A 27,343-nucleotide genomic window follows, 5' to 3' on the forward strand; every position below is an offset into this window, starting at 1 on the left:
TTGAAATGAAGAAAGATGTAACAGTACATTTTATTTTTATCTAGTGTCTTTTATATGCAGTATCCCTACACACATCATAGAAAATCCACTGTAAGCTTAAGAAGAAAAAAAATTCTTAAGACAAGACTTAAAAACAGGAAATGACAGTCACTCTAAAGGGGACAAAGAAGAAAATAAAATCCAGATAGATGGGATATGATAATTAAAAGATCAAATCCCACTCCGGAGACTCATTGTTTGCCCAAATCAGAGACCAAAGTTTAGCTAGGCAGAATGTGAATAGTGAAGGGGTGGTGTCTCTTAGTATATACTTAGAGAGCCTCCTCCTCCACTTACTCCCATATCGTAACAGGGATGTCTCTTGATGATAAAAGATTATCTTCCTATTAGGAAATATTCAAATAGATCATTACATATGTGGTAATGACATTCTCTTGCCAGATCTACAGTATTTAATACTTGTTCAGTGAGGGAAACTGTTTAAAAAGGACGCTCTTATTAGAGACTATAACTTATACTTTGTGTGGGGGGAAAAACAGATCAAAGATATAGCATTTATAAAACTGCTGGTTAAAAAGATAAAAGTGAGATAACAAACATCAATGTTTCACTATAAATCACTAGGTTTACAACATTAAAATTTCCAGTAAAAGCAAGGTTTTATATATACCTGAACTCTAATGGCCTATTCTGAAAATATTTATGTCAGGAAAAGCATGGCATTTGCATGCCAAAGGCAATTTTAGTGCCATTGTTTAGCATTCCCTTCCCAAATTAATTTTTTCTAAGTCCATGTGTCAAAACCTAAAATTCTATGCCTATTTCTGTTTTTTACCCTATTGATATATTCTTTGATATTCATAGATTAAAAACAGAGGAAGCTCTGAGTTATCAAAGGGAAAGAAGTTGGACACTTCTAATGAAATGCCACAGCACAAAATAATCACATTAGCAGGCAAGAACAGAATTTATAGTATGTCCTTAACCAAAGATTCACCTCAATGCTTATGCATGCAAAGCTATTGATTTCAAAGGGGCTAACTGCCTAACCAACTAGAATGATAAACATAGACGGACAGGAAATTAGGCAATACAGTATAATATACTGCAAAAGAAATGGGTCAAAATGATCTCTGACTATATCTGATTTTTAGAAGTACCACAGTACTCTTACTTCCATTCCAAAATTAAATCATTGAAATAAGTGCTCAACTCCCACCAATTTCAAGAGCAAGGTATTATTCCCCAGTGGGAGCTCCTCAAAAGGAATGCCCAGAATCCTGCAGGATTGAGCCCACAGAACAATATCTCCCCATTTACATTTATTCTTCCAGTAGTAAGGAATCATATTTAGGAAGAAGTAGACAAACAGCATTAAATTATGATACATTAGGCATTTACAGTAACTGAAAGCAATACTCAATATACAGTACTCATGTTACTCAGATTTTTCATAGTGTCTTTCCTCAATGCAAAACCCCCCCTTTGAACATGAGCTGACTTTCACCAGACTGTTTTCTTCAACATGTGCAGGCTACACCTTTTCAAGCAAGCCCATGTAACACCTCAAAAACACAAGAAACATCACGGCGGGCTACTAATGTCTCTTTGCTGGACATACACCTTAAGTCTCAGAGCTCTCAAGGGATTTTGTGTGGAAAAAAATTGGATTTCAACATCTGCTACCATAAGAAAATTTTTTATCTCTGGCTGCCACATGAAAACATTGTAATCAATAAACAGTTACTGAACCATGTTACCTGAATGATTATTACCCAAATCAACATTTTTTTGAAACAATTACATTGAAAATTGTGCTTTCATAATTATTTGAATCAGATTATCGTATTACAAATTAAATAAAAATCTCAAGATGATTAAATCGGAAAAGTACTGTGTAGAGTGCAAATATATTCAGAGATTTCTTTCGTGTTTTTTCTGACCTATTTTGGGGCTGTTTTGTTTAAATTTTAGCAAACAGTCTGGTTAACCTTGCAAAAAGAACACAAATAGGCATATATTGCATGTTCAAAATGTTTCTTATATTTGCATAGTGTTTTCTAAAGCTCTGCTTTTAGATCAAATTTTATTATTGGGTAGTCTACATAAAGTTTATTAGCCAGTCCAAACAATATGAAAAGTTAACAGTTTTGGACTGTGAAATGATATGCCTTTTTCAGTTACAATTCAAAGAAATACTGGAAAGTTGCTATGACAGAGTTCCTCAATTCTAAACCATTTAGAACCTCAGTATAAATGCACTGAATATATATTTTTTAAAAAATGTACATTCTGAATCTAATATTCACTGTTTAGATAATGCATTGATGGATGCTAGGAAAAAAATATAAAATAAATAGAAGATATTGAAGTAAAACCTCAAAAATAAGAAAAAATACACCCCTCTCTATCTCCCTCCCAAATTTCTATGATCATTTAGTCTTACAAGCCAGATAGACCCATTTCTTCCAGGAGGCTTATGGACAGTTTAAAAAAAAATCATCAACAAACATCACTATTGAGAAATGAATATCACTCCTATAAGCAACAGCAATGGAGTTTTACCACCCTAATCTCTCCCCTGCTCCCTTACTTTCTTGCCTTGGTTTATATTGTAAACTCTGCTGAACTGGGATTCAATCTTCATCTATTTTGTAAACTGGCAGGCCCATGTATGGTCCGATATTTCCAGAGTCCGTAATACAATACAATAGATATTTAGTTTTTACTTTAACCCTGTCTAAATATAGACTTCCTTAGTTTCTCCTTTAATAGGCACTTTGTTCTCAAGTGCTCTATTCAGCAAAAATATATCTGCAGTCTCCTAGGCCATGCAAGACCCACAGCCTTATGGATACCTGCTACTCAACAACCTAATCTCATGAGGAGAAAAACAAGCTTGTTGCCAAGGGCCCGCCACTAAAGAACTGTCCTTGCCTTTCTGTGGAACTGCTTGGAGAAGGAGAGGTCATGTAAAGGAGATCTCACCACCTGTACTGAGAGTCCCTATCTCACACAGTAAAGTTATTTCAGCTTATGTACGGCATCAAGAGCTGAGAGAAGAGAACAAGTTCTGACCTTTGGCCATTTAACACCCCCCCCCCACACACACACATACTGAATAAATATGTAACTTGCAAGTAAGATGGGAGAAGGGAAGAGTGTTCCTGCCCAGTCCAGTCCACTGGAGAGTGATGGTTAAGTGATATCCTGCCCCATCTCTAAAGAGAAGAATGGAACCCAATATCCTTGGTGATGCTTGAGCAGAGGAGTTCCTTACCAACACTACCAATCACTTTTTGTTTAGAGAGGAGGGAGGATTTCAGTCTAAATAAGTCTCTCCCCTTTGCATAGTTGTCAAGCTTCATAATAAAACTATAAGCGTAGAAGCGGTATGGCTTGATAACACATTTTAATGGCGCTATGTGTAACAGGATGACTAATAGTCAATCAACTAGGGAAGACCCACCTTTCAAAGCATGCTCAGTGCATCTTCAGATATTATTGCCATGACCCAGTATTTTGCCATATGTGGCAGTCCAGCTAAATAGAGCCTGTGACTCTGTCACTGGAAGGGAATGGTCTTGAGAGATTGCTTTATATCCAAATTAACCTTATGCAGTCTGAAACAGGTGGGAAGTAACCCCTGAGAAAAAGATGCAACCTCCACAGTGTAAGGGGAAGAAGTTTAGGACTACTATCTCTGGTATATTTTGTACAAGTCTCTATTTTAAACTAATGCTAATAAAAATAATGCTGACTTTTTTTGTATCTACTGTTATTTCCTCTTGCCATCTGAGCATTTTTTAAAGCAAACACTGGAAGGGCCATCCTTCCTAAATAGTTTGGAATATATAGATTTAAGCAAAAATACATGTAAATGTGAAAAGATAACAAAAATAAATAAATAAATCACATAGGCCTGTATACGAGAATTGCACCATAATTCTGCTCATAGTGCCGAAGACGCTAGAGAGATGAACAAAATGGACATTTCTCTTTAACACACAGTTTTGACATGTAAATAGAGACATCTGAAGAAGCACACAGGTTTGAAGCTGCTGTAACATTCTATCATAATTAGAAACATTTCAAGAGCCCTGTAATTTCCAATCAAAATTACAGTTATTTCCGATATACCAGCCATGATTCATGACAAAATTTTACATTCCATAGGAGATTATAGTGGCCTGATGTATGACATACTGAGTACAGTGCTAACATAAACAATTCAATTTAATGTTTAAACAGCACTTGGTGTTTAGAATCCCACAATAAAAGAAACATATTATTGTAGAAATTATCACTTTGACAGTGATTTGAAGGGTAGGCAGGCATGTGGCCTATAAAGCTTTTTTTTTTTTTTTTAAATTTACAGTCCACAGCTTGAGTTTAATCATTTTGATATCCTTGAAGTAATTCTTTACAGCATATAACTTAAAAAAGAACATCCATGCTTTACAATGAAATGGAACAAGTCCAAAAGTCAAAGTTCAAAAATTCTAAAAGGAAAAAAAAATGCACACTACAACACCGAGGGGCCAAATAAACATTCATAAACCTGATCACATTTCGTCACTAGCTTAATGGGCACTGAAAGACGGAAACTTTCTCTTAGAAGCAATTTTGGGGAGTTAAGAGAATAATCAATAATTTAGCAGACTTAAATAAATTGGTAACTAGTGGCTTATATTTCTTCTGTCAATGTTTTTTCCAGTGTTGGTGTTAATACTGTCATCGTCTTTCCCATTTTAGTCTGACTGCCCTGCACTCTATTTGAGACTTGGGCACATTCTCACTTGAGCACACTGATAAGCTTTCTTAAAACATGTTACTTAGGATCACCATGCAGCAAGTCTGTGACAATCATACTGACAAGAGTATCTTGTTCGCTGGTCTTCCTTCCCTTGCATAAAATTAACATAGTTCCCTGCACTAAACTTGATGTTTTGTTCAATTTTTAAGAATTTTTTATAAAATACGTAATAGCAGAGGGTTAAAATTGAATGCACATCTTTTTTTGTCTAAATTTCTGTGTTTCATCAAGGCCAGATATGTTGCCCTCATTTCTTTAAAATTTGTACATAACATTTCATAAAATAATTCAACTTTTGGTTTGGAATTGTGGACTTCTGAAACTCTAGGGTGGTCATATGTCCCATTTTGGTTGGAATAGTCTCTTTTTTTAAGCCTTGCCCCGACCATCCTGACTTTTCTGTCAAAGTGGACATTTGTCCCATTTGCTCTTGCCAGTTTGATCAGTTGGCAAGAGCAAATGGAACAAATGCCCACTTTTGTCAAAAAAGTGGGGTGTGGAAGAACATGAGGGGGGGTGGGGGTGAGTGGAGATGCCATCCCTGTGCAGGGGGCAGGCAGGGCTCAGGGAAGCAGCGATGCCAGCCCTGCATGGGGAAGGGAGGCAAGGCTCAGGTCAGTTGCATGGGTCAGCCCTGCGCAGAGAGAGGGGCACAGGCAAGCAACTAGGGCCAGCCACATTGGGTGCCCGATTTTCTCTCTGGGAAATATGGTCGCACTATTGTTTTGCTATTTTTGCTTAAACAACTGTATCTACACTCATACAGCTCCATTGTGTCCCTATTTCCTCAAAGTTCACTTCTGACACTTCTCTAGCTGATCCAATAGCTGCACTAACCAGCCCCACAAAATCAAAACCTTGAACTCTCTAGTTATAATGCCTGTTACTGCCAAAACTATAGTCACCTGATCAACACTGCAGCATTATAGAGCATAGAACCATTATGAATTTACGAAGTTGACAGTTTTGGCCCTCCATGATCTAACCTTGGGCAGACAACAAACCTATCTTGCTGTTGGGGGCAACGTCTTTGGTAGCTGCTTTTTTTTCCAATTCTGGCAAACAAAAGGTATCCTTTAGTTGCCTTAGGACTCAGCAATAAATTTAAGTAGCTGTAATACTACATGTTGCTAACCCAACAAATAATTGAATTCATATAGAAAAGCACTCACAAAGACCACAAAAATCATATATAGAATTTAAGTTGTTAACTGGTGAGTCCCTACCTGGCTTTTGGTTGCTGCAACCTTTGCAAATAGTGCTTGAGACACTTTAGCTCTCTTCATTTCCTGCTGAATTTCATCATAAATGGAAGCATTAATGTTCATGGTATTATTTTCTGGTTTTCCATTCCTCTCCGTTGCAACAGTAGCTGTTTTTACCTAGAAAATATTTTATGAGATTATCATTTTTCGTTATGAATGAGTGACTTTTTTCCTCAAGTAGAGTCTCTCTCTCCCTTGGATGCTTTTATTCAGTCCTATTCATATTTCCTTTCATGATTCTCTTTCTTTTCAACCTTTCAGTATTTTAATAATGTATTATCCACAGTTCAGGAAAATGGGTGTTAAGAAAATCCTGTATACTGTCACAGGTGAATGTACATGAAATAGTCAGTCAGCTGACCACTACAAATTACAATGTCATCAAACAAGTTAGTTGGAAACAGCCTCACAGAGATTTTCAAATCCTGAAATGAGTCTCCCCTCCCTCAACAAGTAAAGTAAAAATTGTAACTGCAGTGTAAAAGGATCACCAATGAAATCAAACTGCAGACAGATTTATCTTGATTGGTGACCAGTAGTCAGTTGCATCATACAAATGCAATACAGTTGTCACTTTAGATTTAATCTTTTTATGTTTTTTATCTGTTTATTTTTGTATCTTCTATGAAAAATCAGTTTGCAACACTGCACATTGAAATTCTCCACTCATCCATGAAATGGGGATAGGGAGAGCCTTCTCTAACTACCATAATGGGTAATTAGTTGTACTTTACTTGTGTACCTAAGCTGTTTTTCACAACACGCCATACCCCATCAAGGATACGGCACAGTGTGCACCATCCCTCTGCAGAACAGGCGATTGGTTGGGGGATGACACTTCTAACCTGCAGAGGTTCGGAGAAATACGGGGAAAATCTGGCCTTGCTACCTCAGGACAGCATAGTTCCTTTAGGAGCTATGATGGTAATGCTTTTCTCCCAGTTGGTTATGGGGTCAGGAGCGTTCAACTGGAGGCAATGCGGACCTTTAGACCCCACAAAAATCCCACTGAGGGTCCACGTAGCCACAAGGGATCTGCTCAGATGAATCAACTTGCAGGGTCAGGACCAGAGTCAACATTATCTTGGGCCTTAAATTCCCCAAGGATGTGAAGGGAGATGATGATGGCATGATGAATAACTATACTTCTAACCCCACTTCGCATGAGCTCTTAACTGGATGAGTCAAAGGACTGGGATAAAAGGGGGAATGCAAGTTAGCTAACCCCTTTGTCCTCTGAACAAAAAAAGGACCAATTTTGTGGGTAATCCATACTACACACCCTCCAGAATAGTCTGAGAATGTTCAAATATGGTCCATAAATTAAGAGTGCATATCAGCTCCACTGTGGATGTGCCTATGAGGCTTCTCAGCAGCAGTGCAATATGTGCACATTATCTGCAACTAGAGAGGCCACTGCTAAACACTGAGTCTCCACAACAGAAGAGCATGCATATGGTTGCATTTGCCTTCTAGTGTGAGGCATGAGTGTCTCCTAGTATGAATAGTATCTGATATTAATATGGATGCACACCTGAAAAAAAGAAAATATGCTAAAAATGCAGCCACCCCCCCATCCCCACCTCCCCTTTACAGTATATTGTGCACATTTTTGTAATTAGAATTTAACTTGCATCTACAAGGTGATGGACTGAGACTGAGATGTTAAGTGGGACACCAAGCTTGTGCTGACCTCGTGTACAGTGATGATTTTCACCTATTGACTTTAAAGCAACTGCTGATCAGGTTGTGCTAATAACTGCTAAGAAACACCTGAGATGTCTGGCAAAGGACAGTGTAAGCAATAGCATGAACGTTTATGCCTCACACTGCATCATGAGAGAACTCATGCCTTTTTGTCCGTGGAAGACATTCCCACTGAACTTGGACTGGGCAGAAAGAGCACAGGTATGTTCTGAGTAGCATGCAGTAAAGTTATGTGCACACTGTGGACTCTCTAACCTTTATAATTTTGAAATGTACTGAAAGGCTATCTACACCTGTGATCACGTTAAATGCATTATTGTAAGCAGCTCTTACAACTCATGTAAAAATCAGACTGAACTATGAGACCAGAAAGCTAAAAGTGGATGGCTTTGTAGTCTAAGCATCTACACTGAAATACTTGGATTTCCTGAGACCATCCGTTCAAATCTTGTCAGGGTTGTCTTCATACTTCTGAGGCATGCAAAAATTCATGGGAGCAGTAGTGGGATAAAATAAAGATGTCCTGCCTACTCTGCATGGATATTAAACCTTCCACGGCATGTTTTGTATGAAGACCAGTTTGTCCCTGTGGCCTAGGTCACAATTTCCGCTGTTCTGCAGTGTGCTGGCTGGCTGCTACCCCCCACCTCTAAAGATGGCTACATAGTGCATTGGTGTTTTAGGATACTATCACAGACACTACTCAATCAGTGGAGTGTACTGCCACAAAAGAACCCCCAGCAAAACCTGAGGGAAATATAGGATGTAGATGAATACATGAATTAAAGGTTAATACTACAGTGATAGGAGCTATTGAAAACCCTAATGCTAACAGATAGACTGTGCCTATCTTTATGTTGGTGCAGCACAATACTGACTATGGGCCTGAACCAAAGCCCACTCAAGTCAGCGGAAAGACTTCCATTAACTTCAGTGGACTTTATTCTCTATTATTCAGCGCTTGATCCATTGACAGACAACTAAAATACTATATTAGCCCAAATTAATGTCAGGAGAAAGCAAACATGACACTTCTGGGTATAAAATGATCCATCTTTGGGGCTGGAGAGAAATTTTATCCCCCAACACCCTCACCCCTCCAAACTTGCACAATTTGTCAAGTGCAAAAAATGTTCTCCTGCCTCCCTAACAATTTCTCTTGAAACATCAGGTGTAGAGTGTAGCTGGACCATTGGTCTGCTCTGGTCTGATGAATACTAAGTAACACTGTCAATTAACCTTTTGGAGGATATTCATATAGAAAAATTATTTCATAATGTATATAGCAACCTTCTAGTCTAATCTTAAAGTATGACATTCTATAAATCTATTCAGAAGAGAAAGGTTTCATTAGATTCAGCTCTTTTTTGAGATAAGCTTTTGTGCTGGAGTTGGACCTGAACTCAAGGCACAACAACTTGCATTCTAGGGGGGAAACTGTGATGTGTTAGGGAAGGGGAAGAGTTTGGAATAAGCCTTAATAAACTATCCATAACTTCCACTTTTTTTTTTTTTAAAAGATCAAGATCAATTTAATGTCACTAAATATCAGCTAATCATTTTTAAATGGTAACCAAATTATGCTTACACTTGATGAGGGTGAAAAATATTTTACTGCAATGTTTAATATCATAAGACTAGCCTCCTTCTCCCCCCGCATTAGTCATTTCAAAAATATTTGGAAAAAAAACATCATCCTTCCCAGTTAGTCTGTCCAGATACATATCTCATCACATGTGATTGATTACAGTCATGAGAAGTTCTGGAATCATTCACTTTTCCTAAACAAAGCATAAGGTGGTGATGGAGTAACCAATCTGAACAGGTTTTCACAAATATGGAATCCCCTCCACCCCCAGGAAAAAAATCAAAATACAAACCTTTTATAACACATTCACATAAGTACTGTTTTAGCTTAAGGGGAAAAAAAACTTCTTTAATCCTGGTTTAGCTTTTAATATTACATCGTACATTAAAATTCATGAAGTAGTTCATTCCAGGGAAAACAAACTACTTTTCAGGTCTGCTCTGGAAATAGCACAGGAGGTATAATAAATGCAGTTGCTTTCAGAACTGCTTTTATCAGGACAAGGTTTACTACATCATTATTATAGTGGCGCCTGGAAGCAGAGTTATAGTTCAGTGTCAGTGTTTCCATTAATTCTCCTCCATAGTGGTTTTCAAAGGGGCAGAAGGTTTCATTCAATATTTTGTCTATTTTGATTTTAATAAAAATGAAACTTGGCACAAAGATTATCAATGTAAATCAGATAGATCATTTTTTATTTAAAGATGGGCCAAAAAGTGTAAGTTTCACCGATCGTTAAATGTGGCCTGATTTTTTCTGGCATGCTTAGCGCCCATAGGACGCACTGAAGTTAATGGAAATGGAAGGTATCCTGTGCCTCCTGAAATGCAGGTCCACCTTTCTCTAACAATTAGAAAAACTGTATCCTGTTCAGCCTTTCAAGTTTAAAGAGTGGGCAAGGTAATATCTTCTATTGGACCAACTTCTGCTGGTGGAAAAGACAAGCTTTCGAGCCTCACAGAGCTCTTCTTCAGGTCTGGAGAAGGAAACCAGAGTGTTCAAGGTAAATACGAGGTGGGACAGATTTTTAAGTGTAAAGCAATAGGTGGCTAGTAGGCAGTAGACTGGGTCACAAGTTGCTGTAACAGGCCATAAACCCAGTGTCCCTGTTAAGTCCATGGTTTTTAGCATGCAGTAGAGTTGTGAATTTAAGTTCTTAGGCTGGTCTTTTGAAGGTGTCCTGCAGGTTTTCTTTTGAGGACAAGGACTGTGAGAGGTCAGATATTGAGTGACCGTTTTGTGAAAGGTGTTCCTTAACCGGTCACAGAGTGTTTTAGTCTTTTTTTTTTTTGTGTGTGTGTGAGAGTTCATTAAAGAGCACAGTGATTGTCTGGTTTCACCCCACAGTTGTTATTGGGGCATTTGATGCAAGCTTCAGACATTAAATTCTCAACTCTGTTGACACTAAACACCATGGATTTAACAGAGATACTGGTTTTATGGCCCACTGCAGCAACTTGTAACACACCCTGCTGCCTACTAATTCTCTACTGTCTTACCAGGGCGGAGGTGTTAACTGCTCACTTTTTAAAATTGTCTCCTACAACATGTGAACCCCTTATGCTTAATCTATCCCACCGTGTATTTAGGTTGAACACAGTTTTCCTTCTCCAGATGTGACGAGCTCTGTGAACCTGGAAAGCGTGCCTCTCTCAACAAGATAAGTTGTTCCAATAATAATAATTAAAAAAAAAAATTACCTCACCACCTATGAGTTTCTCTTTTCCTGAGACCAAAACAGCTACAACAATACTACAAAGAATGGCATTTGATTTTTGGTGCTCAAGTTGAGATAGCTTTTGGCCTGATTTTCACAAGTATGAAGGAATCGTAACTTCAGCTGAAATCCATAGGAGCTGGGAGTACTCATCACGTCTGGGAAAAAAAAATTAAATACAAAGGTTTCTCAAGCTAAAGCACCCAAAACATTGAGTCACATAAAATCTGTGGGCACTTGTGAAAATGCTGGCCTTGAAGATTATACTTTGTGCTTGATCTACACATGCTCAGTTTCACATATGCTGATGGGAGGGCAGCGTCTGGCCAACAAGGATCCCATCTGATTGACTGGAAGTATTTTGGGGTTTCTGGGCTCCCTGCAGCAACAGAGATTATTCTGTTTTGAGAGGGAAGCACCCACTCCCTAATGACTGCAGGGTGGCTCAAACAAACATTCTTCAAAGGAAAACTTGCAGTTCAGAACAGCCAGGCATACAGACACATGACAGTCAGCTGGGGTAGAAACATATAGGGACTCTGGCCTGAAATTATCATGCTCCCATTTTCTCAGCTCTGGTTTGGAAGCCAGCCTGTGAGAAGTAGCAAAAAGGTCCTGAACCTAGAGATCATTCTTTTAGGGGCACTAGGGAACAGGAATGAGGTAGCCACTCAAGAAGCCTCCAGTCCAAGGAAGGAACATACCCCTACATACCATGACACTGATCAGGATGGGAAGTTCCTCCCTAGTTGATCGGCAGTGAATGAAGTATATCCACTGAAAATAATTAATAATGGGTGTGTCTGTTGCTACCCCTCCATTTCCAGGCAACTTATTTCTTATTAGATGCTTATCCCTTACGCTTGGGTTAGAATTGCTCAACTCCCCCCCTAGACACACACACACACACACTTTTGAGATGGTGCATGGTTGTTTCTTCCACTGCCACTTTACAGTGCTGCAACTTTCTCACTTGGGTGTGAAACAACACCTCCCTGAGTGCTGCAAGTTTCAGTGCTGTAACATGGCAGTATAGACAGTGCTCCCCTCATGGAGGTGGTTTTTTGTTTAAATAGTGCTGGGAGAGCTCTATCCCAGAGCTGTGCCACACAGCCATGTTAAAAAGCTGCCGCAGTAGTGCTTTAATGTTGCTAGTGAAGACATGCTCTTAGGACCAGGGAATGTGTGATGGACAGGTCTGAAAATGAGTAGTAAAGCAAGGGAACTCATTTGAGGAACATTTTGTTTTTTGTGAATCAATATGGTGCTGTGGACAGGCCACTGGACCGGGACTCAGGAGACCTAGGTTCTATTCCCTGCTCTGCCAGAGCTCTCTTCTGTGAACTTCAGCAGGTCATCTCCCTTGGACAAAGACCCTCTTATTATGTGTATGTATAGCACTTTGTCCAATGGGGTCGCACTCTCAGTGACACCCAGTAAGCCCCACTGTTGTGGGAGAAAATTAATTAATATCACCACCTGCGTGAGCATAAGCTTCCACCCCAGGATGTGGCAAGTTGATCAACTCTCCATTGCAAGCTCTTAAATGTGCTTTGTCTCCTTTGGTTCAGTCAGGCTACATGGCAGATACCATCTGTAGCTTTTGACCCAACTTAAGCCCCAGGTAATCTTCAAGAGTCTGAAGTTGAGTATTGGGGATAGGGAAGTTATTTACTGGAGGAGGAAGAGCAGGGGGTAAAGGGAAGAAGAGCTCATTACAGCTTTTCAAGGAAGAGGTGGAAACAATCCAGATACATTAGCTTGGTAGTAACTACTGAGTATTCTGTATGAGTGAGAAACTCAGCACAGCTCTTCCTAACTCAGGGATCAGGGTTTGCACTTGGTGATCTGCTGTGTTACCATTAGAACACCAGGGTCCCGATTGGATTTTGCATGCAATTTTGTGCACGATTCACACATGCAGTGAGCCTGGCCACTAATGGTTAAGTCTGCTCTACTGTCTGGCTGCCAGTTGGCAACACAAGAGATCCTTTTCAGATGTTTATTTTCACATCCGTCCCAAACAGATAAACTTTCAATTGCAAAATAAACCTTCCTGGGTGGCATATTAGCTCCCCATTTCATGGTTTCATATCTTAATTGTTTCAAATCTTACTGGTCTTAAAATTTAGTATCAAAATATGTTTGCTGTTGTGTAAGTATGTTGTCAGGCTAAATGGTCCGTTTTGTCTTTAAACAATAATCCAAAATGTTCATTGCTGAATGAACAAAATATTAACTTTGTAATTATATAGTGAACTTCGTTTTGCTAGACTATAACTTATAAAATATGTAATAGGTAGGATATTATTAATTTCATTGGGCTTTATTCAGTGACAAATAAAAACAGGACAAAAATTCTTCTGATGATAAATACTGAGGTCACTGTTATGATCCATCTAATAGCGGAGGCATAATTCCGGAATTTATACTACTATGAATTATTTCCCCTACAATTTATAGGATTTTTACTATTTTCCAGTGTAACTAATGAACAGGAAAAAAATACTACTGATTATTTAGGACCTTTTTCATTTTTGAAGTTAGGATACAGGACATCCCCATATGGCTATGTATACTTACAGATGAGCAAACTGAGGCAGAGAATGAAAGTTACCCAAGAGGGAGTTGTTAGCACCCAGAATCAGAACTCAGACATTTCTGTCTTGATCACTAGACCACGTCTCTCTCTTAGGTAAAATTGTAGCATATTTTATCGTACAGCAAATTAAAATACTGCATTTAGGAAACAGTCTTTTGATCAGTTTTACAAGACAAATATTAATCTGGGGGAGCAGCCTTCCCCCTCCCCACTTTCTTTTTTTAAACTGCTTGATACTTCTACTTTGAACTGGCTGTTTTAAAATGACTTTTTCAATGGGAATTAATGTAACATGTTAGTATACTCAGTAACTTACTCAGCATAGATAGATAATGAATATGGTTGTAAGAATAACTTGGTGATTAATAGTACATGTTGTCCTCACAGAAATATATATATACGCTTTTTGAAAGATAAAAACAAATGCAAAAAAAAACTTCTTTAGAATGCATTAGGTTGCTTATGAGAGTTTAAATCAGAAGGCAAATTCAGAGTTAAGGCTGACCCTTTCTTTGACTTAACATTCTGCCCGTCAGTATTGCAGTTAACCTGATTTCTTAGATCACCAAATGGTCCAAGACCACTGGAGACAGAGTGGCATGACCTTGGTATAAGGGGATAAGTTAAAAATGTAGAGCCTGCCTTAACTCTGAATTACTTGGCTTCTGGGGGGCAGGCAGGGATATTAAACCAAACTCAGATGTTATTTTAACAGTTATCTGTATTTAACTATTCTTCCACTAAAACATTACTACGTAAATAGTGACCCTCATCCTTTATCTTTAATGATATCTGTAGGGACCTTCACAGACTAAACTTAATTAATGACAACAAAAATAGACCATTAGCACAGTCTGTTCCGTTCTGGTACAGAAATTTCCCTCTCTCATGCAATGCATTACAGCAGCTCAGAAGCTACCTCTGCTCCATCCTTTTCTACAAATAATTTGTTATTAATCAGGATTTTTAGTATTCATTAGCTAAAGTTTTTACAAAAATAGTCTTCATTAAGTGAACCATATTCAAAATGTGTACAGCACATAGCAATCAGTGTGTGTATGATCCTGATTGGTATTATAACCCTTCAATAGTCATCTACGCAAACAGAATTCCCAGGACTCAAAGCCCTATTCAATACAATTATTTTGGTGTATGCATCATATGTTTCCCACAGATATTTGTATAGTAGTACACATTTTTGTGTGTGGTGCTATTGTAGCAGTGGTACAACTTTGAGCTAGAGCAACACAGAACATTTCAGCAGACGTGCAATAATTCTTAATAATATTTCAACACAAAGATAGTTTTTCTTTTGCAGAGTAACCAGCACATTCCTATGGCCCAATCCTGCACTCCCCAAAACTACCATTGATTCCTTTTGACAGCTGTTGAGAATTCAAAATTAGCTCTCTGTTGCCCAGTCTGACAGATCCTCACATGAGGAATACTTATTTGAGCAAGTGGTCCCACTGGATTTCAGAGAAGTAAGCAGCTGTTTCACTTGACTAAGGGTTGAGCAAAGACTTAAGGATGCTGCCTTAGGGCCCCAATCTTTCAAAAAGATCCATGGGGGAAAGACACTTATGCCTACCTGGGCGTCATCAAAGGGACTCTACATGGACATAAAGGTTCCCAGTGGTAAAAATAATTGGAAAGTTGGAAAATGTAAAAATGTTGACCTGAAGAGAAAATTTCAGGAATGTTTTGAGGAAATTTCCCCCCATTTTTCAGCTACTTGAACCCATCTCTGTATTAAGGACCTCTGATCAGGTTCTTAATGAGACAATACTACCTGCTCAGTGGTAGGACAGGAACCACAGGTCTGCTCCTGCTCCCACTGAAGTCAGTAGGACCAGAACTGGGCCCTAAATCTTTGTAGTACCTATTTAAGCTGTTACATTTAATGCAGACCAATAGTTACAAAATAAATGGACCAAATCAAATCCATGATTCATAATTGGTACCACAAAAGTAACCCTTTAGCTATGAATATATTACTAATATTACATTATTTTAAAGTTAGAGGAAAATATACTATTTCTGCTGTGATGTGAAGTGAAGATTTTTAACAAATAATAGAGTTTATTATATTTTTCCTAAACTTTAACTTCAGTGCACACCAAAAATTATGATTTGACTAGAATTTTAACATAATTGTACTGAGAAGCTTTTTTCTTTTTTTAAAATAGAGGTTGTCAGTGGGACATTAAGAAGGCACAAGGAGCAGATCTGAAAGACTGAGAAAGTGGTTTACTTGTGGAGGACGGCTAGGCGGTGTGCTTATTAGAGGTGCTGGGCCCATAGCAGAGGCTGCATTCAAGCTCCTTTCCCTTTCGTCCTGGTAAATTCGATCTCGTTCGGCTTCTGGCAGCTGCAAGAAATTCTGCATAGCCCGAAGGTTTACCAGTAAAGACTGTGAGGCGGTCTTGGGGTCCTCTTCCTTTCGGAGGATTTCTGAGAGCAAGCCCTGTAGCAAAAAAGAATGCTGAAGAGTTAGGCTGTGCAATCTTTTGTAAAACATGCTCTGCAAATCCTTTGCTAATCATTCCTTTTTCTTTCCCACTATGTTTAGAACATGATCAGTCAAAGGCATTCACACTGCATAGGAATATATTAATGACAATGTAGGTAGTAGAGAAGAGAGCCTCAATTGTATTCTTAATTTTATTAAGCGTCTGCTTTACATACAACATAAACTGAATCTGCCTAATTGGTCTCCTTCCTTTTACTGGCTTAACTCGCCATGAAATCTTTCACGGTCAGACAATTGCAAGAAGTTAAGAATAAATGAAATCCACATAGTACAGCAGCACTAGATTGTGTAGTTCTCATGCTGGGTAGACAAAGACTGCAGAGAAGCATCAGTTCAATCTGTAGTAATGGAAAGCCATTTCTAGAAACAAGCAGCACTTTGAAAGTAAGTGATATTTGAAAACTAATCTGAGTGGATTAACAGACAACACTCCTAAAGCACTACTTAACTGATTAAGGCCCATATTTATTATATGTCAGCATTTACCCCCCTCCCCCAAATAACTGAAGGAATAATCATAATCAATACTAAACGGAGTATGAAGGAAATTACACTGACAAAATGCATGGTTTGGTGGGGAGAAGAGGGTGTGTAGAAACAGGTTGGTGCAGAGAATGTCTGTGCACCTTTATAATTACCTGACCCTTGATTGCATCCCCCATTACTCACAGGAAGTGTTAGCCAAACCCCTAATTAACTGGTGGGGGGGAATGGTGGGGGGAAATGCAAACCCATACCTAAAGCCCCAACCCCAAAGAATAATTTGGAGGACAAACCTAATGGAATTTTCTTCATCCCTACCCCACCTCTCCTATGGGTTTTCTTGCAAGTAGTGATGATTCGGGGCACAATTTGGTAGTTTTTACTAAAGAAGTGAACCAGCATAGAATAGTTGAGTAACATGCAGAGGTGTTATGGGGAGCGTTGGAAATTAGTCTTTTTAAAAAATGTTCGGAGTCAAAACACACTTACTTTTGGCAATAATTTTCAAAAATCATACTTTACTACCTATTTACTAGATCTCTGGATGCTAGAAAAATGACCCAGCGCTAAGAATGCTAGTTAGCAGTGGGTCCCTCTAATTTTCCAATAACCGTTCAGATAGGTTTAACTGCTATTTGTAGGGTAGACAAAGTCATTTTCAGCACAGTTATAGAAAGTGTGTTTGAGATATGCCGGAATATGATCTCATGTGTGCTTTTTGTAGCAGTGCTGAAAGGAGTATACACAGGATAAAAAGCAAAGCATTTATAACACCAGTTAATTAGCCGGGGGGCAGGCAGAGAGCCACTGCTGACAACCACTATCAACAAAGGGTCATTTGATTGGAGAAGATGAACTAATGAAGAGATATGGATGACAAAACAGCAAGTTTTAGACTTAAGAAAGGTTTCTCGGTCTAGCTATAATCAGCAAACTCTCCCAATGCTGTCAACTTAAAATGGCAAAAAAAGAATGCTTTTGTTGGTATAACTTACACCAGTTCCTTGAATGAAATAAACTATAAGCTGGTATAAACTCTAGGGCTTTTGTTGGTTAGAAATGTAATTTAAAAAACCACACCCCTAAAATCAACATTATTATATTCACAAAAGTTTTAAGTGTATACCTGACCTTCACCATAAGCTGTGAAATTACTGAGTTGACATGAGTAGGGGTTCTAATGAATTGAGAGTGAAAGTTCCAGTACATACATGAATACAGGTGACTGCACAAGGGGCGCTAACAGAATTGGGAAGTACTATAGCAGTATCTGCCTGCAATACATAGCTTTGGCTGGTATTGCTAGTCCTTCACTTTTCTGAGCGCTAAAATTAAGCTAAAAATTGTATGACAAAATATAAACAGGTAAATCCCAAAGAGCATACCGTACACCAAACCTAGCACCCTGTCTAATACTGACACTGAGATTTACCATCCACTTATAACCAGATTTAAAGTGACTTGCCAAGATACAATTTGTAATGTGCTCTCCTGATATTATACTTCAGGCTGCATGAAGACTAAATGCAGTTTTGCACATTCAGCTTCAATCTGTCAGCCTGAAAGTCCCATTTCCCCCTTCAGTGGAAACAAATTTTTTTAAGACACCACCAAGCCTCATTTTAAAAAAAAAGTTTACAAGTCATCACAAGTATAATTCATTAGTAATTGCAAAAAAATGTTCAATAAATATCAGTGCTTTCAAAAGCTAATTATGAATTCTTTAAAATGGGAGATAAATGAAAGTGTCTGCCAATATGAACAAAAACATTGCCTGTCTGGCCCCCAGTTCGTCTCCTCTTTGAACATAATCACTGATTCAAATAGATTTTATCAGCCTTATGGAACTTCAAAGCTCCCAGAAGAAAAAAATGTGATTTGCTGAAACCTCCCTAAAATATGCAGAATATCCTTGAGTGCTATCTGTCTCCATTACATTGTGTTTAAATCACATGTCCAGGTGGAAGATTATTTGCAAGCTCCACCCACAAGTTTGGATTCCTGCCAAGTAAGTTATAAGCAGACACATTTATCTATGTCGCTTAGTAGCAAGAGGAGAGCTGTCATGATAGTGTAATAGCACCTTTTTACCTTTTATTCAATAGTGATATGGATAGTGTGCTTTTTCTTAAATTACACTATGAAGAATTATATGAACACAGTGGCAATTTCGGTTATACTTAAGCAGGCAAATTTCCCTCCACCATATAATTTGCAGAACTCAAATTCAATAAAACATTACATGATGGTCCATTACTGTTATCAATTTTGAATAATCCATCTTCATTCTTCATTTTACTGGAAAATAAAGTGTGCTAAAGACAAAAGAAAAAAAGAAAAAAAGCCTAGCAAGGTGATCGGTGGAAACTTCAGATTTTGTTTTAAAATGATAGTCTGCACTTTACTGCACCCAAATGTTGTTCCTTTAAAACAGTAATTGCCCAGAATTAGTATGTTCATAGTCTTAAATATCCAGAAGCTTTCACATATTTTTAGTTGTACTCTACCATTTAAAAACTAAAAGACAAACGAATGAATGGCACAATAAAAGCCGATACTTTAAACAAAATATACATGGTTTGAATGGAGGGGAAGAAGAGAAGGTATCCATCAAAAACATTCGGATATGTTCAGAAATCAAAAATTGTCACTTTCTGTTCAGAAAAAGAAAATATCTACATTCAGACATAGCAAAAAGCAGCAAATCAAGCCTCTCTTTAGATAAAGAGCGTTGGTAGGTGAGAACAATGTGTTTTTGTTGAACCAAGGTGACAGTAAACCAGAGTTTATGCAACATATGTTATGGTAAAGTGTAAACAAAAAGGAAACCCAAAGTTATGGTTTGAACTATGACCATGACTAATAGCTCCTTGCTTGAAATGTACATAGTACTGATTGCTGTACTATACACATGGTTCAACGTATGCTTTAAAACGAAACGTGTCTGGCTTGTTTATGGGAACCTAACCTTTGACTTCACCAACTTGTGTGTGTAGCATTGCAAACGTACTGCATTTTTTGGTATGTTTTTTAAATAAGACTATTGAAATGATTGTGCACTACTCTTCACATTTACTACTTGTGATTGGCTCTGGGTGGATACACTTTTGAAAAGGAAAAAGCAGGGCAGACAGCCTCCCATCCATACAGACATGGTATAATGCCTGTGCAGCTACCCTATGCCACTCCTTGTCCCCAAAAATAAAGGGTATGGCCAAAGTGCACTGCACTCCAGCCAGGGCCGGCTCCAGGCCCCAGTGCGCCAAGCACGTGCTTGGGGCGGCATGCCACGGGGGCGCTCTGCTGGTTGCTGGGAGGGCAGCAGGCGGCTCCAGTGGACCTCCCACAGGCATGCCTGTGGAGGGTCCAGTAGTCCTGCGGCTCCAGTGGAGCATCCGCAGGCACGCTTGAGGGAGGTCCACGGGAGCCACGGGACCGGCGAGTGGCAGAGTGCTCCCCGAGGTGTGCCGCCGTGCTTGGGGCGGCGAAATGGCTAGAGCCGGCCTTGACTCCAGCAACCCCTAGCTAGTGGGCAGCCCCTTATGATTGTTATAGACCTGAGACTTCTCTGAACTACTCCACCCCTGCAAGGTTCAGGGAATCACAACTGGCTGGCTTCTCTTCATCTCACCCTCATTTGTGCCCAGTATGCATTTCAGTGGGATGTTCTCACTATACAAATGAGTGTTATCTGCATGATGCAATGAATTTAGATGAAAAAAAGTCTGAATACAATCCATTCATTTACAGCTCGTAATGGAAACATAGCTTGGTTTATTTTAGCATGGCTATCCATGTGCATATATCTGGATAGCCACACTTGGGGTGAAATTCACACAAATCTTGGCTAAACGAACTTAGCATGGGGCACTACAAAGAGGAACCAAGGTGATGTAATCTACCTCTCTCTCAGCCACTAGGCTGGAATGGCAACTGCTTCTTTTCCACATTCCCTTCACAGGGGTTCCTAGCAACACAATCACTAGAACCTTAGGGTATGTCTACAATAACTACTGGATCGGTGGGTAGTAATCGATTTAATGGGGATCGATATTTTTATCGCGTCTACACTAGATGCGATAAAAATCGATCCCTGATAGCTCTGCTGTCAACTCCGGAACTCTACCTTGGTGAGAGACGGAAGCGGAGTCGAGGGGGGGGCGGCAGTGGTTGACTCGCTGCTGTCCTCACGGCCAGGTAAATCGACATAAGATATGCTATTCAGGTAGCTGAAGTTGCGCATCTTAGGTCAACTCCCCCCCACCCCCAGTGTAGACCTAGCCTTAGATTCACTGTGTACTGAAGCCCATCTTAGAGGACAACTGGGAATGTTTAGTAACAGACAAGGGGTGATGATGGTGGTGGGGTTCCACTCTCATAAGGTACTTGAAATCAGGAAGACAAATGATGTACTCCATATGCAAAGTATGGTAATATTCACTCAGTTATAGATTTCTCAACTATTCTCTTTTTGCACTTGGCCAGACATGTATTTCTAACAGAACTACATATGTACCGACTTTGAAGTTTGAAAAAGAAGTTTTATTTGATCATCAAGAGAAAATTAAAAGCATCTTGTCAATTTCTGTAAGTAAAAAAACTCACAACACTGTCTTCCAAAAATAACATTCAGATAGTTTACATCTGTTATGTTTTGGGGTTTTTTAATTTTACCAAATTCCTCTCTCCTATGGACTAGGACCTAGCACCAGCAGTTCTAATCTAAGAAGAATTTTTTCCTGAAAAAAATTTCCTCAGAAAAATGGAGCCAAGTGTTGACCAACCACTGAAGTAATTAGGAAATTCTTTTTTCCTAAAGCATATTTATAATCGGTATCACAATGTAATACTGATAGAGTTAAAGTCTGTAAGATAAAAAGTGCTGACACCTACACCTGCACATTTACCCAAAACTGAAGCTCATCTTGAACACCAGACTGTTATGCTTCATTGCTCTCAGTGTGTAAGTCATTTCCTTCTTTAACTTTTATACTGAAAATCAAGTTTCTTCTTCCATCTGGGGCCATATCAGACCATTAGTTTTTACACAGTTTAACTGATTCCGGTGAAGTCTTCTGCTTAAAAAACACTGATGGCATAATATGGTCCCTGGACTGTTTCAGAGAAAGGCTCAAATATACCTATGACAGTTTTTAAACATGTCACAGTTAAGCCTGGGTTAGTTTTTAAACTCAGAATGTAGTAGCTGGATTTAAACAAATATTTTCACTTTGCCCTATTGAAAAATAAAAATAACTATTACATGTACACTGTACTATATTGTATTGTACATACATTGTATTCAGAAATAACCTCTGAAAGATGTAATGCATCATAAAGTTCTTCCCCTAAATCTGGTTAAAGGAGATATATTCTTAATACACTGATTAAAAATAAATATGCTTATCTATAAAATATGGGTTTATATACACAATGTAGACATTAAATGCAGCGGCGACCCTTAAACTTGTCCGTTTTACCCAAGATAACTAGCTAAGGCCCCACTCTTGCAAACAGTATTTATGTGTGAAGCACCATTGACTTCAATTGGGCTTTGCAGGGGCACAAGGTAAGGCTTGTGTATCTCTCTGCAAGATTGGGGTCTAAGGTTCCCTCAGCATCTGCATTATTTCTATCTTGTTCCCTACCTTTTCCATATCCAATACCATGAAAATTGTAAATACACAGGTAATGTAATGGCAAGTATTTAACTAATTAGCTAAGGCAATTTGTAAGAGTCCAAGGGCAACTACTGTTTATTCACTCAAGCAAAGCTGGGTGAATGTTGGGGGGCAGGTGGGAGGGAGAAGAGATTGCATCTCTCTTCATTTGACTTTTTAAAACAAGTTCATTTTGACCGTGGTTTTCTCCCATTTTGGACCATTTTTTTAGTATATCCTAATGAGTTTATTGGTAACAATATTCCTGGAAACAGTAAATTTTAAAGAAACAAATTCCTAATTTGTGAGTGTATTTGCACTGGAACCCAATTCCAATCGCAAAATAGAAATATACGGTACTATATGAGCTAGGTGTTCAATCAAAATTAACCAATTCCAGCTTGAATTTTAAATATCAAATACTAAGAATGCATTCGTATACAATCTACAGACTAAAAACTGTGAGAAAAAAATAGCTAGCAAATTTTGGAAACACAAACCATTTTTGAGGGGTGGAGGTCTCAAGCTGCTCATGCACGATTCAAACAGACAGAGGCAAAATCTGCTAAAAAAATTATTCTCTGAATTATTTGCTCAGCTTTACTTGTAGGCAAGATGGCAGCCCCAGGCCATCATAACTGGAAGCTATTATTTATTTCAATAGGAAATAGTGCCAATAATCAGAAATGTTAAATACTGCAAGTGTGTTAAGTAAAAGTACAACCAAAACCCACACATGTATATTTATTCACACATCTCAACCGACATATAGCCTGATCCTACTCAGATACACTAGTCCCACTGAAATAATGTGGGAAAGACCCAATCCTAAAAACCTCAACTACTGGTAAGGATCTAAGGATTCATGTTTAAGAAAAACTACAACCTTATACAGAAATCACAACATACAACATAGAAGCTATATTTTATCTCAGCCAAAGGAGTTCATTTTCCTAATTCATAATGATGGGAAATGGTGCATTGATATAAACCTAATATTAGTGAATTTATAGAGTAATGTCTTTTTCCGTCTTAAATTATACAAGAAGGAAAGTTACAGCAAAAAAGTTTCAAGAAATGTATTTTACTCAGAACAGACAACTCTACCCTGATCTAACGCTGTCCTTGGGAGCCCAAAAATCTTACCGCATTATAGGTGAAACCGCGTTATATCGAACTTACTTTGATTTGCCCGAGTGCGCAGCCCAGCTCCCCAGAGCACTGCTTTACCATGTTTTATCTGAATTTGTGTTATATCGAGTCGTGTTATATCAGGGTAGAGGTGTAATTGTTAAATTATACACTGGTCAGATACCTTCCCACTAAGTTTTAAATTTTCAGAATTCCAAGCCCTTTTTTCATACTTCATATTAAGAATCATTTTACCTTAAGTTAAAAATTATATTTTTTATTTTTTCTTATGCTTATTAGATATATTGGCATTTCTTTCATAGTGTTTCTTCATTACATTTCATGTGGCATGGCATTAAGTTAAAATCCTATAGAAGAATAAGTTATAGTAGCATTAGCTTCTAAATCAAGTGTCAAAAGCTAACACATTAGTGTTTTATCAGCTTTGCTAGAGCTAAAGGTTTTACTGCATTTGACAGCTGCAGTATACACTTTGGTCTCAGCAAAAAATAATGTTTTAATATGAAATTTAATTTTAAAAAGCAGACATGGAAGAGTGGGAGATCTAAAAATCAAAAAGCCAAATTGACATATAATAAAAAATTATATATCTTTTAGTCGAGACGTGTTTAAAATTTTGGTAGTAATCGCAGAGCAAATCTTAGCAGGAAAAGAAAATAGTAACAGCCAGTTGGGTGCTGGGGAGGTTAAGTATAGCTAATGATAAAACAGAGTTTGAGAATACATTCGGGATATGGAGCAGTACAGTCTGCACTGTGTTGCGGTTAGTCTGTTCAGCATACACATACGCATGATGCGAGACAGAGACAGCGTTAATTGCACAGCTGCATCTTTACAACATAGAAAGGGATTCGGTGAGTAGCCTTGAGCTTGGCTCTGGTTAGAGCTGCTTGGTTTCTCTCCTTTTGGAAATTACTACACATCCAAGAATAGCAGCTAGAACAAGAGAGGAACAATTAAAGCTGTTTAAGAATGGTGAGAATTTCCACACACTGCGGATAACTTAAGGTTTATCTACCATGTCAACGTAGACACAGATGTACTAGCACAAGCCAGTACTGATGGCTCCTTCATAGAAGGAAAGTGGGGAGGAAATGAACAAGGTGAGAGATGGAAATGGTGGCAAATACTGAAAAGAACAGGCTCTTGCATTAAAAACAAAAAAAAAGTCTGACCTGAGTTCTGTTAAAAGCCACACGTGCAAATACTGCCTGTGAAATTCCTGCTCGTTTCAATTCATCACGCACCCACTGGTAGATTTCGGAAGACACCTCTGTGTTGGTTGAGACCTGTGGCTCCAACGGCTTGTTCATGGATCTACTGACGGGAGGAGGGTGGTTCAAGTACTGTTGGTTTAAGGACTGCTGGGCTAGAAGTCTGTTCACTGCATACTGCTGGTTCAGCAACTGGGCCATTACCAGCTGCTGATTTACCAACTGAGGGCTAATAGGAGTTGATACAAGTCCAGGGTGCAGGTTTGGGAGTGGGGTCCGAACAGATGGCTGACTGCTATGAGAAAGCTGAACAGGAGATGGAGGCTGTTCAGCTGTGTTCCCTGGGACTGGCTGCTGACCAAAGTTGACATGGTTGGCACCTTGTTGGGACAGTTCAGAAAGATTATCCATTTCAACTAGAATGGAAAAGAAACATTTAGTTAGACAAAATACCAGTATAGATGAACTGAAAATAGTAAAACAAACACTCTTTAGAAGAAGGCCACTTAATTTAGATTCTGGCTTACTGTATTGTAAATCCCATAAGAAGTTTCATAGCAATACCATTCCTTTGTAACCTTACATTTCTGGCCTTCCAAGGATGGTGCAGTGCATTAAAAAGAAGAACACACACACGCACATGGCACATACAGACAGTAGTACCTAGGACGAACTAGTGGGGATTCAGTAAAAACCTGTCTCATCTGGTCTAAGTATGGTGAGGGAGGATCCTTTCCTGAAGGTATGGATAAGGGGAATGTAACAGCCATCAAATTAAAAAACAAAGACAAAACAAAAACAAACAAAAAAGCCATGTTTGCAGTGAGGATACACTGTCATATGGGTCTAAAGCAGGGGGATGGGGAAACTATTGCCTGCAGGCTGGATGGGGCCAGTTGCTTAATTTCATCCAGCTCATCCTGCCGCAGGGGGAAGCCCTGTGCCTCTGTGCCCCCCTGGGGCGGATGAATTGAACATTTTATATTTCTCTCTCTAAAAAAACCGTAATTTAAGTTGCTTTTTACTTGTGTGTGGCCTGCAATTGATTTTTTCTGGGGGTCAATGGCCCGAGATATGAAAAAAAGGTTCCCCACTGTTGGTCTAATGCATTGTCAATAACCAAGGGCCCAAGATCAGGAAGCAAAAACTAGACAAAGCGAAGAACGGGAGCACAGAAAAGGGAATGGTGAGCAGTGCTACCCGGCTCTACAGGAATTCAGGGAGGTCCCTCAATAAGCATGAGTGTGCACAACTCTGGGTGCAGACATGCAAAGCCTAGTAGTGGCTGTTACTGGGGAGCAACCTCACTTTGACCCACTGGCTGCTTGTGTTGCATCCATGAACTTTAACTCCTGCAGAATCTTCCCTACTATATCTACAGTTCCCAGATGGGATGGAGAAGGGCAAACAATCTAGACATCCCTGTATGCTGCTAATTCCTTGTTGCTGTACCAATCCTACGGCCTGTTAGAAACTAGAATAATTTATGTTACATTTTGCTGTTGGACCGTACTGGCATGCAGGATCAGGAGTGGACAAAAGCAACCTTTACCTTGCTCAGTCCTAAGCTACTTTTCAGCCATGCTCAAGGATCTGGATGTGAGAGAGACTGGGGTAGGGAAGGAAGACAGGCTGCTTTATCTTATAGCCTCCCATTTATCATTGTTTCAGGGGCTTGAAGAAAAGCTAAAAACTTCTTTTTTTTTTTTTTTTTTTTACTGTCACCTTCCCCAGACACTCCCTCTGACTAATCACACCTTTTATTCTAACTTCCAGCACCTCTGTGGACAATTTAGACTCCCTTATAGTTGAGCAGAGCGCATATGTAATACTGGAACAGTCCAGGTTAGATTAAGACTCCTTTAGGTTTTATTAAGCATCTCTCCTCCCCCTGCCCCACAATCAAATGTTTGGTCAACTTTGATCTGACAGTGCTCCTTTAAACCAGATTTATTTGGAATAGTTCTTTGTTCAAATGTGTTTCATTTACTGGCAATATTCCTAAAATAAAAATAGTGTAAGAAACAAATCCCGGTTTATGAGAAGGGAGAAAACATATCTACGATGTTCACAGTAACTAATGTTCCTCATTAACAATTATTTAGCAGATCATCCTCCTACCAGAGGGGAGTCTGTAAGAAGAAATCTGTCCATGGATTCCCTCACACAGAATCCCTTCACACTGTCAAGGGCAGAGGAAAGACAGGTTCTTCTACAAAGAGGCCCCATGTCTCCAATCTCTGGCGAGGACCCACAGCTCAAAAGTGTGGACTTTTTAGCTGTATTACCATTACCCCTGGCTTGCATACTCTGTGGAGATGGTCAAACCCTCTTCTGTGCAGTGGGGAGATTGGCACAAGGATCAGGCCCACTGATATCAGTATAAGTCTTTCCACAGATCTTAGTGGGCTTTGGGTCAAGCCTTAACACAGACCTCAGAGAGGAAAACAGCTTTAGACTTTAAACTTACAGAAAAATCTGACATTGCTGAAGTTAACATTACACAGAAGCTATAAACAAGTTTAAGGAAAGCAGCCTTCTGTTTTCACTAACTGAAAGCAGAGATCAACCCAAGTGTGCCATTCACTTGGAACAGTAATTCAAGC

The 27,343-nt window shown here is 39.0% G+C and overlaps 1 protein-coding gene across 6 annotated transcripts in view; it reads right to left on the reverse strand.

Annotated features, from left to right (window-relative positions):
- SATB1 (SATB homeobox 1) overlaps window positions 1-27,343 on the reverse strand; it is a 115,542-nt gene that overhangs the window by 25,585 nt on the left and 62,614 nt on the right. For all 6 annotated transcript variants that reach the window (XM_030550919.1, XM_030550922.1, XM_030550921.1 and 3 more), the window contains exons 7-9: window positions 24,699-25,153; window positions 15,950-16,162; window positions 6,043-6,198 (exon numbers count right to left, since the gene is read on the reverse strand). In XM_030550919.1, the coding sequence (XP_030406779.1) occupies window positions 6,043-6,198; window positions 15,950-16,162; window positions 24,699-25,153 (824 nt within the window). The remainder of the gene's footprint in view (window positions 1-6,042; window positions 6,199-15,949; window positions 16,163-24,698; window positions 25,154-27,343) is intronic.

The sequence above is a fragment of the Gopherus evgoodei genome, chromosome 2 (assembly GCF_007399415.2).
Source record: "Gopherus evgoodei ecotype Sinaloan lineage chromosome 2, rGopEvg1_v1.p, whole genome shotgun sequence".
NCBI lineage: Eukaryota > Metazoa > Chordata > Testudines > Testudinidae > Gopherus > Gopherus evgoodei.